The sequence below is a fragment of the Physeter macrocephalus genome, chromosome 15 (genome assembly GCF_002837175.3).
Source record: "Physeter macrocephalus isolate SW-GA chromosome 15, ASM283717v5, whole genome shotgun sequence".
NCBI classification, from domain to species: domain Eukaryota; kingdom Metazoa; phylum Chordata; class Mammalia; order Artiodactyla; family Physeteridae; genus Physeter; species Physeter macrocephalus.
In genome coordinates, this window is record NC_041228.1 from 128,439 (window position 1) to 142,776 (window position 14,338).

The 14,338-nt window shown below is 46.0% G+C and overlaps 1 protein-coding gene across 9 annotated transcripts in view; it reads right to left on the reverse strand.

The window, feature by feature from the left end:
• Positions 1 to 1,876: 1,876 nt before the first annotated feature.
• Positions 1,877 to 14,338, reverse strand: part of ZNF34 (zinc finger protein 34) — a 13,659-nt gene continuing 1,197 nt past the window's right edge. Inside the window, exons 2-7 of one of the 9 annotated variants that reach the window (XM_055091084.1) lie at positions 14,163 to 14,324; positions 7,845 to 8,167; positions 7,262 to 7,348; positions 6,846 to 6,972; positions 6,339 to 6,449; positions 1,877 to 4,281 (exon numbers count right to left, since the gene is read on the reverse strand). In XM_055091084.1, the coding sequence (XP_054947059.1) occupies positions 2,918 to 4,281; positions 6,339 to 6,449; positions 6,846 to 6,972; positions 7,262 to 7,294 (1,635 nt within the window). In that variant the 5' untranslated portion in view covers positions 7,295 to 7,348; positions 7,845 to 8,167; positions 14,163 to 14,324 and the 3' untranslated portion in view covers positions 1,877 to 2,917. Of the gene's footprint in view, positions 4,282 to 6,338; positions 6,450 to 6,845; positions 6,973 to 7,261; positions 7,349 to 7,711; positions 7,765 to 7,844; positions 11,251 to 14,162; positions 14,325 to 14,338 lie in introns of those variants that run through there. The other 8 variants (XM_007104712.4, XM_055091085.1, XM_055091083.1 and 5 more) reach the window with 8 other exon arrangements.

Here is a 14,338-nt window from a genome sequence, read left to right on the forward strand (position 1 = left end):
AGACCCTGCGTTCCCAATGCACAGGACCCTGCTTCAATCCCTGGTCAGGGAACACAATCCCACATACCACAACTAAGCATTCTCATGCCAAACTGAAGATCCTGCATGCCACAAATAACACCCAGCGCAAACAAATTAATTAATCAAAAAGAGGACATACACTTCCTGATCTCAAAACTTACTACAAAGCTACACTAATCAAAACAGTGTGATGCTGGCATAAGGACAGACATATAACCAATGGAAGAGAATAGAGCCTAGAAATAAACCCTTGCATGTAGTTGATTTTGACAAGGGTGCCAAGACCATTTGTTATGAACTGAATGTTTGTGTCCCCTCAAAATTCATAAGCTGAAGCTCTAACCCCCAATGTGACTGTATTTGGAGGTAAGGCCTGTGAAGTGGTGATAAAGGTTAAATGAGGTCATAGGGTGAGGCCCTAATGCCATAGGGCTGGTGCCCTGATAAGAAGAGGGAAGTGACACCTGAGATCTTTCTCCACCAAGTGAGGACACAATGAGGCGGCTGTACTGCAAGCCTGGAAAGGAATCCTCACCAGGAGCTGAATCAGCCAACACCCTGATCTTGGACTTGGGTTTGTTTTTTTAATTAATTTATTTAGTTTTGGCTGCGTTGGGTCTTCGTTGTTGCACACGGGTTTTCTTTTAGCTGTGGCGAGCAGGGGCTACTCTTCATTGAGGTGCGCAGGCTTCTCATTGCAGTGGCTTCTCTTGTTGCGGAGCATAGGCTCTAGGCACACAGGCTTCAGTAGTTGTGGCACGCGGGCTCTAGAACGCAGGCTGACTAGTTGTGGCGCACAGGCTTAGTTGCTCCGTGGCATGTGGGATCTTCCCGGATCAGGGCTCAAACCCGTGTCCCCTGCATTGGCAGGCAGATTCTTAACCACTGCACCACCAGAGAAGCCCAATCTTGGACTTCTTAGTCTCCAGAAATGTGAGAAATAAATTTCTGGTTTTTAAGCCACCTGGTCTGTGGTATTTTGTTATGGCAGCTTAAGCTAACACACCATTCAGTGGGAGAAAAAAAAAAGACTTTTCCAAAAATATTATAGGGAAAACTGGATAACCACACACAGAAAAGTTTAAAGTTGGACCCTTATGTTATACGATATATAAAAATTAGCTCAAAACAGATCAAAGACCAAAACATAATACCTAAAAATATAAAATCCCTTAGAAGAAAACGTAAGGGCAAATCTTCATAATCTTGGATTTAGCAATGATTTCTTGGATATGACACCCTGAGCACAGGCAACAAGAGAAAAAATAGATAAACTGAACATCATAAAAATTAAAAGCTTCTGGCATCAAAGGACACTATCAAGAGAGTAGACAGACAAATCATAGAATGAGAAAATATTTGCAAGTATTATATCTGATAAAGGATTACTATCCAAAATACATGAACACCTCAACAACAAAAACAAACACCCCAATTCAAAAATGGGCAAGGTGCCCCGGTCCGGGAAGATCCCACATGGCGCGGAGCGGCTGGGCCCGTGAGCCATGGCCGCTGAGCCTGCGCGTCCGGAACCTGTGCTCCGCAACGGGAGAGGCCCCAACAGTGAGAGGCCCGCGTATAGCAAAACAAAACAAAACAAAACAAAACAAAAAAAAAAATGGGCAAGGGACTTGAATAGACATTTCTCCAAAGAAGACACAGATATAAATGGTCAATAAGCACATGAAAAGATGCTCAATATCATTAGTCATCATGGAAATGCAAAACAAAACCACAGTGAGTTACCACTTCACACCCATTAGGATGACTATGAACAAAATAATGGAAAAATAACAAGTATTGACAAAGATGTAGAGAAACTGGAACCTTCGTGAATCGCTAGTGGGGATATAACATAGTACTGCCATTGTGGAAAAGTGTGGCCATTCTTCAGAAACTTAAACATAGAATTACCATATGATCCAGCAGCTTTACTCCTAGGATTATACCCCAAAGTACTGAAAATAGGGAAAGTACAAGTACAGATCGGTATACCAATGTTCATAGCAGCATTATGCACAATAATCAACAGGCAGAAACACCCAAGTAATCTATCAACAAATCATGGGTAAACAAAACATGGTATCTACAAACAGTGCAGTTATTATTCAGCTGTAAAGAAAGAATGTCGTCCTGACACCTGCTACAACACGGATGAACCTTGAGGACATTATGCTAAATGAAATAAGCCAGGACATAAAGGGCAAATGTTTTATGACCTCACTTATATGACGTACTTAGAATAGGCAAATTCTCTGAGACAGAAAAATGGGAAGGGGGAGAGTGGAGAGTTACTGTTTAATGGGTGCAGAGTTTCTGTTTTGGATAAAACAGTTTGGAAACAGATTTGCTGATGGTTATACAATATTGTGAATGTATCTAATGCCACTGAATTGTACAGTCAAAAATGGTTTAAACGTTACATGTAATGTTGTATATATTTTACCACAATAAAAAAGGCAATTATTAATTCTATTAAGTGATACAGAAAAGTATGAACAATACGCTAATTTTTAAAAATTTACAATGTGTAAAACAATGTAAACACATAGAATTCTCTCCAGTGTGAGTTTTCCAGGATTGAGGAAACGAGCTGCACAGAAAGCACCACAGTACTTCTCTTGAGGATGCTGTCGGTGTGTCTGGACGACACCTACACCGGGCACAGTGGTGGTGAGTTCTCTTTGTCTAAGGGGAGGCTACAGGAGTTTCTCCTGTTTGCTTACGTTTCTCACTCGATTTCTCTAAAATGAACATGCACTGCTTCTGTTTTAAGACTTTTTTTAATTAGATAGAAATGCCCTTTCACCTGTGACAACACTATGTGGACAGCAAGTAAAGGGCTGGGTGGGTCACATGCAGGAAGTGCACAGCAGACCTCAGGGGCCTCCCCCAGTCACGGGGAAAAGTCTTCCCGGAGGTGAATCCTCTGATGCTGGGACATGTTGGAGCTGTGCCGGAAGGCCTTGCCACACTCGCCGCACGTGTACGGCTTCTCCCCGGTGTGGATCCTCCGGTGCTGCAGAAGGTATGTGCCCTGGCTGAAGGCTTTCTTGCAATCAGTGCATTTGTACGGCTTCTCTCCGTGGTGTGACCTCTGATGGTGGATGAGTCTGGAACTGTTGTGGAAGGCCTTCCCACACTCACCGCACTTGTAGGGTTTCTCTCCCGTATGGATCCTCTGATGCTGGATGAGGTGGGTGCTCTGGCTGAAGACTTTGCCACAGTCATTACATTCATAGGGCTTTTCTCCGGTGTGGCTTCTCTGATGTTCAACAAGCTTGGTTTTTTGGATGAAGGCTTTCTCACATTCATTACATTTATAGGGCTTTTCTCCAGTGTGAATTCTTTGATGTTGAATAAGGTTAGAACTCTGGGTAAAGCCTTTGCCACATTCTTTGCACTCATATGGCTTCTCTCCAGTGTGAGTCCGACGATGTCGGATGAGGATTGAGCCGTCACTGAAGGCCTTCCCACAGTCGTTGCACTTGTAGGGCTTCTCTCCAGTGTGGATCCTCTGGTGATAAATGAGGGACGAGTAGGCACTGAAGTGCTTCCCACACTCGCCACACTTGTAGGGCTTCTCCCCAGTGTGGATCCTCTGATGCTTCATGAGGTTGGGCCTCTGATTGAACGTCTTCCCGCACTCATCACAGCGGTAGGGGATCTCCCCGGAGTGCATCCTGCGGTGATTGATGAGTTCGCAGCTCTGGTGGAAGGCCTTCCCACACTCATCGCACTTGTAGGGCTTCTCTTCGCTGTGCAGCCGCTGGTGCTTGGCAAGGTTAGCACTGTACCTGAAGGCTTTCCCACAGCAACCACAATAATGCAATTTTTTCCCAATAGGAATTTTGTGATCTTCTTTAACAACTAAATTTGCAGTGAAAACTTCCCCTAAATCACGAACTATATTTGTTTTTTTGGACCTGTGTACACGCTTATGGTTATTAAGATATGATCTCTGTTCAAAACTTTGCTCACATATATCACATTTGTGAGGTCTCTGATCAGGGAGAGGGCTTGACCCCAACCTGAGGTTTCCCCCAGACTCCAGGCCACTCTCCTTGTTGGCCAGGGTGACTGGCCTGGGGCCTCTCTGCTCCACAGGCCCGTCCATGCTCCCCTCTGGCTCCCTGACATGCTCACAGGCTTCTCCTGGCTCAGGTCCCTGGAGAACACTCCCCCTGAGTCGGTCCAGTTCTTCCCCATAGAGCATCTCGCCTGAAGTCAACTCCTGGTTCTCAGTCCTGGTCCCATGAGCTGAAACAACAAATGGAACACCTCAGGGTCACCTGTTCTGACTCTGGAAGGAAGGTATAAAGATGCTGCTGACCACCTGTGGAGTACCATCTCCACCATCTCCAAAGTCACAACAACACCATCTCCAAAGTCTTGCAGACATGAGAGCCTGGAGCTCAGAGGCTTAAAAGCCTCGCCCAGGGCTGCAATCTCACGGCAGCACAAACATTCGCTCAACTCTTAACACCCACACCATTCCTGCCTGCCTTCTGCCCACAGAGCCTGCTTGGTTGGGACTGCAGGATACCTGTCCTCATCACAAAAGGACAGAAGATGGAAGCTTCATAGCATCATGGAAACCAGAGCAAGGAGGGGTCCCAAAAGTCATGAAGGATATCTGACAAAGAAATTAACGCTGAGCGAGTGTAAGGCTGCCTAACAACAGCTAATCCACTCCAAAATCCATTGTGGGAAAACCAGCTGCCTCCCCAGAAGGGCAGAGAGCAGAGCTCATGCCAACTGAGGAGGAGAGGGTAGAGCACACAGAGGCTGGGTCCCTCAGCCCTCCCTAGCAGGCCACGCCCATTCCCAGGGCTCCTCCCAGGGGCCTGAGAGGTCAGCCGGGAGCCACCAGCACCTTAAACTCAAGATGCAACACGGGATGCCCTCAAGTCTGAGGCCCATGTCCCCACCCTTTCTTCCCTGACGAGGCACACAGTGACTCCACTTGCAGGAATACACTCACCAGAAATGCATTCTCTGTGAGCCAAGACACACACACACACACAAACACACACACACACACACAGCCCAGAAATGGGGACAACCAAATGCCCTGCAGAAGTACAATGGAAAAAACCTGTGGTGTGTTCATGACAGAACAGCAAACAGACCGAACAAACTCCATACAACATGGCAGGCTCACCACATGCAGGCGCCCCGCAGGAGTCAGATAGAAGGGCCAGTGGGGAGCAGTGAGAAATGACAGAGGAGGCCCTGTGGGCTCCCAGGGAACTAGATATGTCCTCTATTTTAATCTGGATGATGGATTTTCGTAAAAATCAACGGAGCTGTAAATAGGATCTGTCCCATTTCTATAAGTATTTATATTTGAATAAACAAATTTACAAAAGTGAAATTCAAGTCCTTTGAGCCAATAGTTCCTTCCTAGGACATCAGCAAGACACCTGCAAAAAGTCACTCATCAGCGTTATCTGTGGCAATGAACCCAGAGGACACCACTCCCCACAGCACTTACACTGAGAGCAGTGACCGCAGCTCGTGTGCACAGAAATGGAAATGCATTCAGTGAAAAATCCAGCGACCCTGCAATGCACACAGATCACTGCATTCCTGTTAGGAAGCGATGTCTGTGTGCGGGTACATACCAGACTTCACTGGAAAAGGGACAGCAGGTACACACCGGAACACATTTGTATCTGGGTGCTGAGATCTGGGGTGATGTGTACTCCCTCCCTTTCCTATAATGGCCTGTAATCATCTAGTAGGTTAACTTAGAAGAGGGCAAACGAAGCGATGTTCTCCATCACTATGGCCCTGCCTGACAGTCTGACGCCCCTCGGAGGGCATGAGCCCTGGACAGCAGGGCTCCATGGAGTCCTGGGGGCCTGGCCTTCCTTCACAGCACACCCGAGTGCCTTCCCCTCTTCTCCTCCACCAACACTGCCCCCTCTTATCCTCCTAGAAGATTCAGCTCAAGAATCACACTGTAAATAAGCAACAAGGATATACTGTGCTGCACAGGGAAACATAACCATTACTTTGTAGCAACTTTAAATGAAGTATAATCTGTAAAAATACTGAATCGCTACACTGTACACCTGAAATTAACAGAATATTGTAAATCAACTATACTTCAATAAAAAGAAAGAAAGAGTCACCTGTGGCACCCAGGCTGGCAAAGGTGACCCGGGTTTCAGCAGAGGCCACTCCCAGGGCTACTGCACTGGCCATAATGCATCTTCCTCCAAACTCATGAGTCGGCTGACAGCACAAATCGTGGACCCCCACATATGCTTGTTCAGTAAGTGAGTCGGGGAGTCATTCCCCCTACGCACCTGAGCCATCGATGGTCGGTCGTTCTCTCCCCTGCACGTCCAGGACCCACGGCTCATCCCCTCGCTCCAACTGTGTAATCACCTCCGGCTTGGGGCCTGCAGGTCCAGCTCCTGGGAAGGAGACGGGGCCTGGGGTTGATGCCAAGGACACAGTGTGGGCTCACCCGGGACTGGCGGGGGAGAGGACACACAGGTACAGGGGGTGATGGGAAGTCTGGATACTCCCTGGAGGGATGGATGTGGTCATGAAGATGAAGATCTGAGCACAGGGGACTCTCTCCACCAGGAGGTGCACCTACATTGGGCCTGGGGCAGGGAGGCAGTCTTATCCAGTGCTGACGAACCCAGCCCCACCCAGGGCCCTCCTCTGTGCAGACCAGGCCTGCCTGGGACCAGGGTCAGTGACACCGTCTCTGGGCCCAGGGGATGAGGCCCCCAGCCCAGCCCCTGCTGAGCCCTGAGTCCCCAGGACTGTTCCCTGAGTTGCATCCCAGGAAGGGGCCTCACCCAGCGAGACCAGGTTCCTGTAGGTTTCCAGCATCACATCCCTGTAGAGGCCCTTCTGAACAGGGCCCAAACGGCCCCACTCCTCCCTGGAGAGGAGCACGGCCACGTCCTCGAAGGTCACTTCAGCCTGGAACAACAAGAGCTGCTGCAGGCCCAAGCGTGGCTCTGGCTGGGCCCGGGCTAGAGAAGCAGCACAGGGGTGATCACAGGTCTGATCCCTCAGCGTGGCCCTAGGGGGTGACCTGACCCTTTGGCTGCTGAGCCAGCTCACTCAGGGAGGTTGGGGGATTCCCAGGGTCACCCTTCCTCGGCTCAGCGCCCCACAGCAGAGACGCCTGACAGTGTTTGTTGAGGCCAAGCAGACAGGGAAGCCCTGGGAGAAGACCTCACGCCTCCCACGGAAGACAGATGCTCACCTGGGGCAGAGCAGACAGATGCAAAGCTGCCATCGCCTAGTAGCCTGGGCTTCCCGGGGATGGAGGCAGGAGCCAGTCACTCAGGTGCTGAGGGAAGAGAGAGCAACATGTGGAGGTCCAGCCTGGCCCCTCCTGCAGCCAGCCTCAGTGCTCGGCCTCCCGGGCAGACTCTGCTCCCTGCAGACATGTACAACATTTCAGGTCATCTGCCCCCACCTCCTCCCAGGCACCAAGTAGTCTCATTCAGGAGGAGGATGGAGACAGTTATTCATTTTATATGAAAAAATAACGATAATACATTAAGGGCTGAGGAAGAAAAAGGAGTGAAAAGAAAAAAAAATCAATAGAAGGCATAAAGCAAAGTCAAAGATGAGGAGGCAAAAAATACAAAACTAGTAGAAACAAGACCAATGGATGTGTAACAGTTAGAAGTAAAAGGATTAAACTCACCTACTGGGACCGCAAGACTCTCCAATTAGATACACAAAATGTACCTATATAACCTAAAATAACACAGAAAGGCTAAACATAAGACAGACCAAAGAAACACTAATTAAAATAAAGCTATAATAGCTATATTTACCTTTTCCGTATCTTTAAAGCTGTTTTTTGGAGTATGACATTTATACAGCAGAGTCGACAACCCGAACACACAGCTCGAGGGGCCCGGCCCACAGAACCAGGCCCTGGCAGCCCTGCCGCCGCTGCAGGCTCTGCCTCCTTGCCGGCCTCCCAGGAGAGCCTCTGCCTGGCTCCTGGAAGCACAGATCAGCGCCCTGCAGACTCTGTCAGAGGGGCTATGCCTTCTGCACTCCGTGCTGCCTTCTTCCCCTTAGCACGGTGTTTGTGAGCTGAACATGCTTTGCTGCATGTGCCCTAGTGATGTTTATACCAATCAAAACAAGACTGAAAGCAAAAATCATTATTAGGAACAAAAGCAGACACCGGGTATTAATAAAAGGAAAAATCCACCAAAAGCTGTAATTACAAACATGTGTATCTACAAACAAATCCTCGAAGTGTAGAAAGCCAAAGCTAAGTGCAGTGCCAAAGAAAAACGTGCAAACCCTCCCCTGGAATGAGAGATTTTTAACACACTTCCCTCAGAAATGAGTGGATCAAATAGAGAATACTTAAAGCACAGAGAATACACTTTTTCAAAATGTACGCTGAATATTGTAAGAAACAACACATACCAGGCAAAAAAGAAAGTTTCAAAATATTCCAGGGACTTCCCTGGTGGTCCAGTGGTAAAGAATCTGCCTTCCAATGCCGGGGATGTCAGTTTGATCACTGCTCGGAGAACTAAGATCCCACATGCCATGGGGCAACTAAGCCCACGCGCCACAACTTCTGAGTCCACACGCCCTGGAGCCTGCGCACCACAACTAGAAGACAAAACCCACACACCACAACTAGAGAGAAGCCCACACGCTGCAACAAAGAGCCCGCACACCACAACAAAGGATCCCACGTGCCACAGCTAAGACCAAACACAGCCAAAAATAAAATAAAATAAATAACAAAAAATAAATCTTAAAAAGTGTATATATATAACACAAAAAATTCCAAAGGCTGATATCATTTGACAAACTTTCATATTGTTGTTCCACTAGAAATATCTGATTTTAAAAAAGACCCCCCTTCAAGAAAAACATAGAAATGGAAATTAAGGTGGAAATGGAAACAAAGACTACTTAAGGGAAACCTTAATGCACTTATTTTAACAAAGAGATTGAAATAATAATCTAAGCATTCAACAAGAAACCAGGCACAGAATAAGAAAGCAATTCAAGGAAAGAAGATGAAAAAAAATAAAACACAATTTAAAGAAACAAAATAATCTCAACCTTGCTTCTTTGAAAATGCTAATAAAACACACAAACAGGGCTTCCCTGGTGGCGCAGTGGGTGGGAGTCTGCCTGCCAATGCAGGGGACGCGGGTTCGCGCCCCGGTCTGGGAGGATCCCACATGCCACGAAGCAACTGGGCCCGTGAGCGCGATTACTGAGCCTGCAAGTCTCGAGCCTGTGCTCCGCAACAGGAGAGGCCGCGATAGTGAGAGGCCCGCGCACCGCGATGAGGAGTGGCCCCCGCTTGCCGCAACTAGGGAAGGCCCTCGCACAGAAACAAAGACCCAACACAGCCATTAATTAATTAATTTAAAAAAAATACACAAACGTCTGGCAAGTCCAATGTGGGGAAGGGGAAAAGATGGAAAAGGGAATACTATTAAGAACAAAAAAGGGAACACAACTCTGCATACCACACATAAGAGTAGTGATTCTTAGAGTGCAGGCCAAGACCCTGGCACTCCTAGCACTCAAGTCTGTTTCATAACAACGCTAAGGGAACACAACAGAAGCATTAGCATTAGTCAGCGACAAGAGGCAGATGCTTGCTCCCTCACCCAGCTGCTATGTAACAGTGTACCAAAGACCCTAGCCAATGCATTAAGTCACAGAAAAAGAAATACAAGCTACAGTTCAGTGGTTAGGACTCCGTGCTTCCACTGCAAGGGACATGGGTTTGATCCCAGGTTGGGGAACTAAGATTCCACATGCCACCACGCAACCAAAATAAAAAAGAAGAAGAAGAAGAAAAAAGACAACCTACATAGAAAATCTGAGAGTATCAACCCAGTGTTGGGATGATAAGAGTTCAACAGGATTGCCATATACAAGGTCAACAGACTAATTAATATCACTCCCATATACTAACAATCAGCAACCAAAAACACAGCATTCCTAACAGCTACAAAAACTATACAGCACCTACGAAATCTAACAAAACAAAATGTAACTTTATGGACAAGATGATAAAACTTCATTGAAGGTCACACACATAAAAAAACAAAACCTATGGAGAAACAGACAACGTTCATAAACAGGAGGGCTCAATATCACAAAAATGTCCGTTCTCCCCAAATGAATCTATTAATTCTGTACAAGCAAAACTGCAACGGGACATATCATGATAATCTGACCAAAATGACTCTAAATATCACAAGAGTAATGATCTAAGATTAACCAAGGCAATGCCAAAGAAGAACTAAGGCAGAGCCATGCCCTACCAGATATCGAGTCTTATTATAAAGCTGTGGTAATAAAAGTGAGATACAGCTGTCCCTAGGTGTCCATGCAGAATTGATTCCAGGACCCCAATAGGATACCAAAATCTGAAAATACTCAACTCCCTTATATAAAATGGCATAGTATTTGCATATAACCCACACACATACACATCCTCCCGTATACTTTAATCATCTCCAGATTACTTATAATACTTAACACAATGTAGATGCTTTGTAAATAGTTGTAGATACAATGGAAATACTATGTAAAGAGTTGCCAGGTGGGTCTTCCCTGGTGGCACAGTGGTTAGGAATCCACCTGCTGATGTAGGGGACACGGGTTCGAGCCCTGGTCTGGGAAGATCCCACACGCCACAGAGCAACTAAGCCTATGTGCCACAACTACTGAGACTGCGCTCTAGAGCCCACGTGCCACAACTACTGAAGCTCGCGTGCCTAGAGCCTATGCTCCGCAACAGAGAGAAGCCACCGCAATGAGAAGTCTGCGCACCACAATGAAGAGTAGCTCCCACTCGCCCCAACTAGAGAAGGCCCGCACGCAACAATGAAGACCCAACGCAGCCAAAAATAAATAAATAAATAAAAATTTATAAAAAAAGAGTTGCTAGGTGTAGCAAATCCAAGTTTTACTTTCTGGAACTTTCTGTAATTTTTTTTCCTCCAACACTTTCAATCCTCAGTTGGTTGAATCCGCAGATGCAGAACCCACAGATATAGAGGGCTGATTGTAAGAGCACAGGAAAGAGTATAATGGGACAGATCCACGCATATACTAATGACACATTTGCAATGTTAAGAGCAATGCACCATTCAATAAATGGAGCTGGCACAACTGATTTTCCACAGGGAAGTAAAATTAGATCCTGCCTTCCATGGCACACAAAAATACATTTCAGACAGGCTGAAGGCCTAAATGTTTCTTTAAAATGTTTATAGCTATTATAAGGAAATAATACAGAAAACACACCATCCATAAAGGAAAAGTTGCTTAATTTTACTCCATCAAAAAAAACTTCTGTACAAGACACCACAAAACTAAAAGCAAACTGGGACTTCCCTGGTGGTCCAGTGGCTGAGACTCCACGCTCCCAATGTAGGGGGCCTGGGTTCAATCCCTGGTCAGGGAACTAGATCCCACATGCCACAACTAAGACTTTGAATGCCGCAACTAAAGGTCCCGCAGGTGGCAACGAAGATCCCGAGTGCCACAACTAAGACCCGGCGCAGCCAAATAAATAAATAAATATTTTTTAAAAATTAACAGCAAACTGCAGGGTGAAAAAAAAATTTTCAAACATATGTAATAAAAGATACACAGCATATATTAAAAAATACAAAACAAAAAGAAACAAACCATCAAAAATTTAAAAGGGAATTCCCTGGTGGTCCGCTGAAGACATGAGAAACATGGACTCTCAGAGTCCCGTAGGTAGTCTGGTAGTCACTCTGGAAATCGATCAGGCACCACCTGGTAGAGCTGAAACTCTGCAAACCCCTGGGTCAGGAAACCTAATTCTAGGTACGTGCCCTATAAAAACTCTTGCTAATGCACAAAAGACACACAAGGATGTTCCTGCATGTCTGTGTACAAGCCAAAACAGGGAACAACCTCAATACCCATCATCAGGGAACAGGCAAGGTCACAGTGATTGAAAGGAATGAACACATCATTGTCACAGAGGAGACAGAACACAAGTTATAAGACTGAGTAAAACTGGTAAGTGTAGAATATCAACAGTATGATATGTAAGTAGATTTTAAAATACAGAAACACTATTAAGCGTGTAGAGGTATAAGAAAATGTGCTGACAGCAAAATAACAATCAACGGAGTTATTTTTCTGGCACCTAAGAGATGGAAGAAAATACATGCAAGCAAGATATCTGATAGGGCTTAAGATCCAAAATATATATGGAACTCACACAACTCAATAGCAAAAAAAACATATAACCCAACTTAAAAGTGGGCAAAGTACCTGAATAGACATTTCTCCAAAAAAGACATACAAATGACCAACAGCTACATGCTCAGGTGCTCAACATCACTCATCATCAGGGAACTGCAAATCAAAACCACAAGGAGGGGCTTCCCTGGTGGTGCAGTGGTTAAGAATCCTCCTGTCAATGCAGGGGACACAGGTTCGAGCCCTGGTCCAGGAAGATCCCACATGCCACGGAGCAACTAAGCCTGTGCGCCACAACTACTGAGCCTGCGCTCTAGAGCCGGCATGCCACAACTACTGAAGCCCGCATGCCCAGAGCCCATGCTCTGCAACAAGAGAAGCCACCGCAATGAGAAGCCCACGCACCACAACAAAGAGTAGCCCCCACTCTCAGCAACGAGAGAAAATCCATGTGCAAGCGAAGACCCAATGCAGCCAAAAATTAAATAAATGAATAAACTAATTAATTTTTTTAAAAAAACAAACCCACAAGAAGGGGCTTCCCTGGTGGTGCAGTGGTTAAGAATCCACCTGCCAAGGCAGGGGACACGGGTTCGAGCCCTGGTCCGGAAAGATCCCACATGCCATGGAGAAACCAAGCCCATGCGCCACAACTACTGAGACTGTGAGCCACAACTACTGAGCCCGAGTGCCACACTACTGAAGCCCACGCACCTATAGAGCCCGTGTTCCACAACGAGAAGCCACCGCTTGCCGCAACTAGAGAAATCCCGTGTGCAGCAATGAAGACCCAACGCAGCCAAAAATAAATTAATTTTAAAAAACGAACAACCTTTACCTTTTCAAAAATAAAAAAAAAGCAAAAGATAAGCATTGGTGAGGATTTGGAAAAAAGGGAACCCTTGCACACTGTTGGTGGAAATGTAAATTAGTGCATCAACTATGAAAAACAGTATGAAGGTTCCTCAAAAAATTGTAAGTAGAACCACCATATGATCCAACAATCCTACTTCTCAGTATATATCCAAAGGAAATGAAATCTGGAGCTCAAAGTGAGATCTGCACTCCCGTGTTCACTGCAGCATTATTCACAACAGCTAAGGCATGGAAACAACCTAAACGTCTGTCCATGGATGAAAGGATAAAGTAAATGTGGCAAATAAATAAATAAATAAAAAACAAGGGGAAAAAAAGAAATGAGGCATATATATACAATAGAATATTATTCAGTCATAAAAAAAGAAGGAATTCCTGCCTTTGGCAACAACATGGATGAATCTGGAGAGTATTATACTAGGTGAAATAAGCCAGACACAGAAAGACAAACGCTGCATGATCTCACTTATACGTGGTATCTAAAACAGTCCAAATCATAGACTCAAGGAGTAGAATGGTGGTCGCCAGGGTTTGGTGGTTAATGAAAAGGGACATGTTGGTCAGAGTACAAACTTTCAGTTATGCAAGATGAATTAAGTTCTGGGGAGTTAATGAACATCCAGGTAACTAAAGTCAACAATGCTGTATTATATACTTTAAAATTTGCTAAGAAAATAGATTTTTTTTTTTTTTTTAATTTAGACTGCTACGGGTCTTAGTTGCGGCATGCGAACTCTTAGTTGCGGCATGTGGGATCTGGTTCCCTGACCAGGGGTCAAACCCAGCCCCCTCCATTGGGAGCGCGGAGTCTTAGCCACTGGACCGCCAGGGTTTTTAACAATTTTCTTAAATTACAAAACAAAAAGGGCGGGGGGGTGGGTTTGAAAAAATTGTAGCAAAAAGAGAACTGGCCATCCCAGTCCCTGCTAATCCATTCTCTGTACTTTACTTAAGTTTTATCGAAAAGGATTTGTTAATGCTACATTTTAAAAGCACAAAACAATGGGGCAAATAAAAAGGTTCCAGACCTTGAATAAAAGCCTCTAGAGGGCTTCCCTGGTGGCCCAGTGGTTGAGAGTCCGCCTGCCGATGCAGGGGATACGGGTTCGTGCCCCGGTCCGGGAAGATCCCACATGCCGCGGAGCGGCTAGGCCCGTGAGCCATGGCCGCTGAGCCTGCGCGTCCGGAGCCTGTGCTCCGCAAC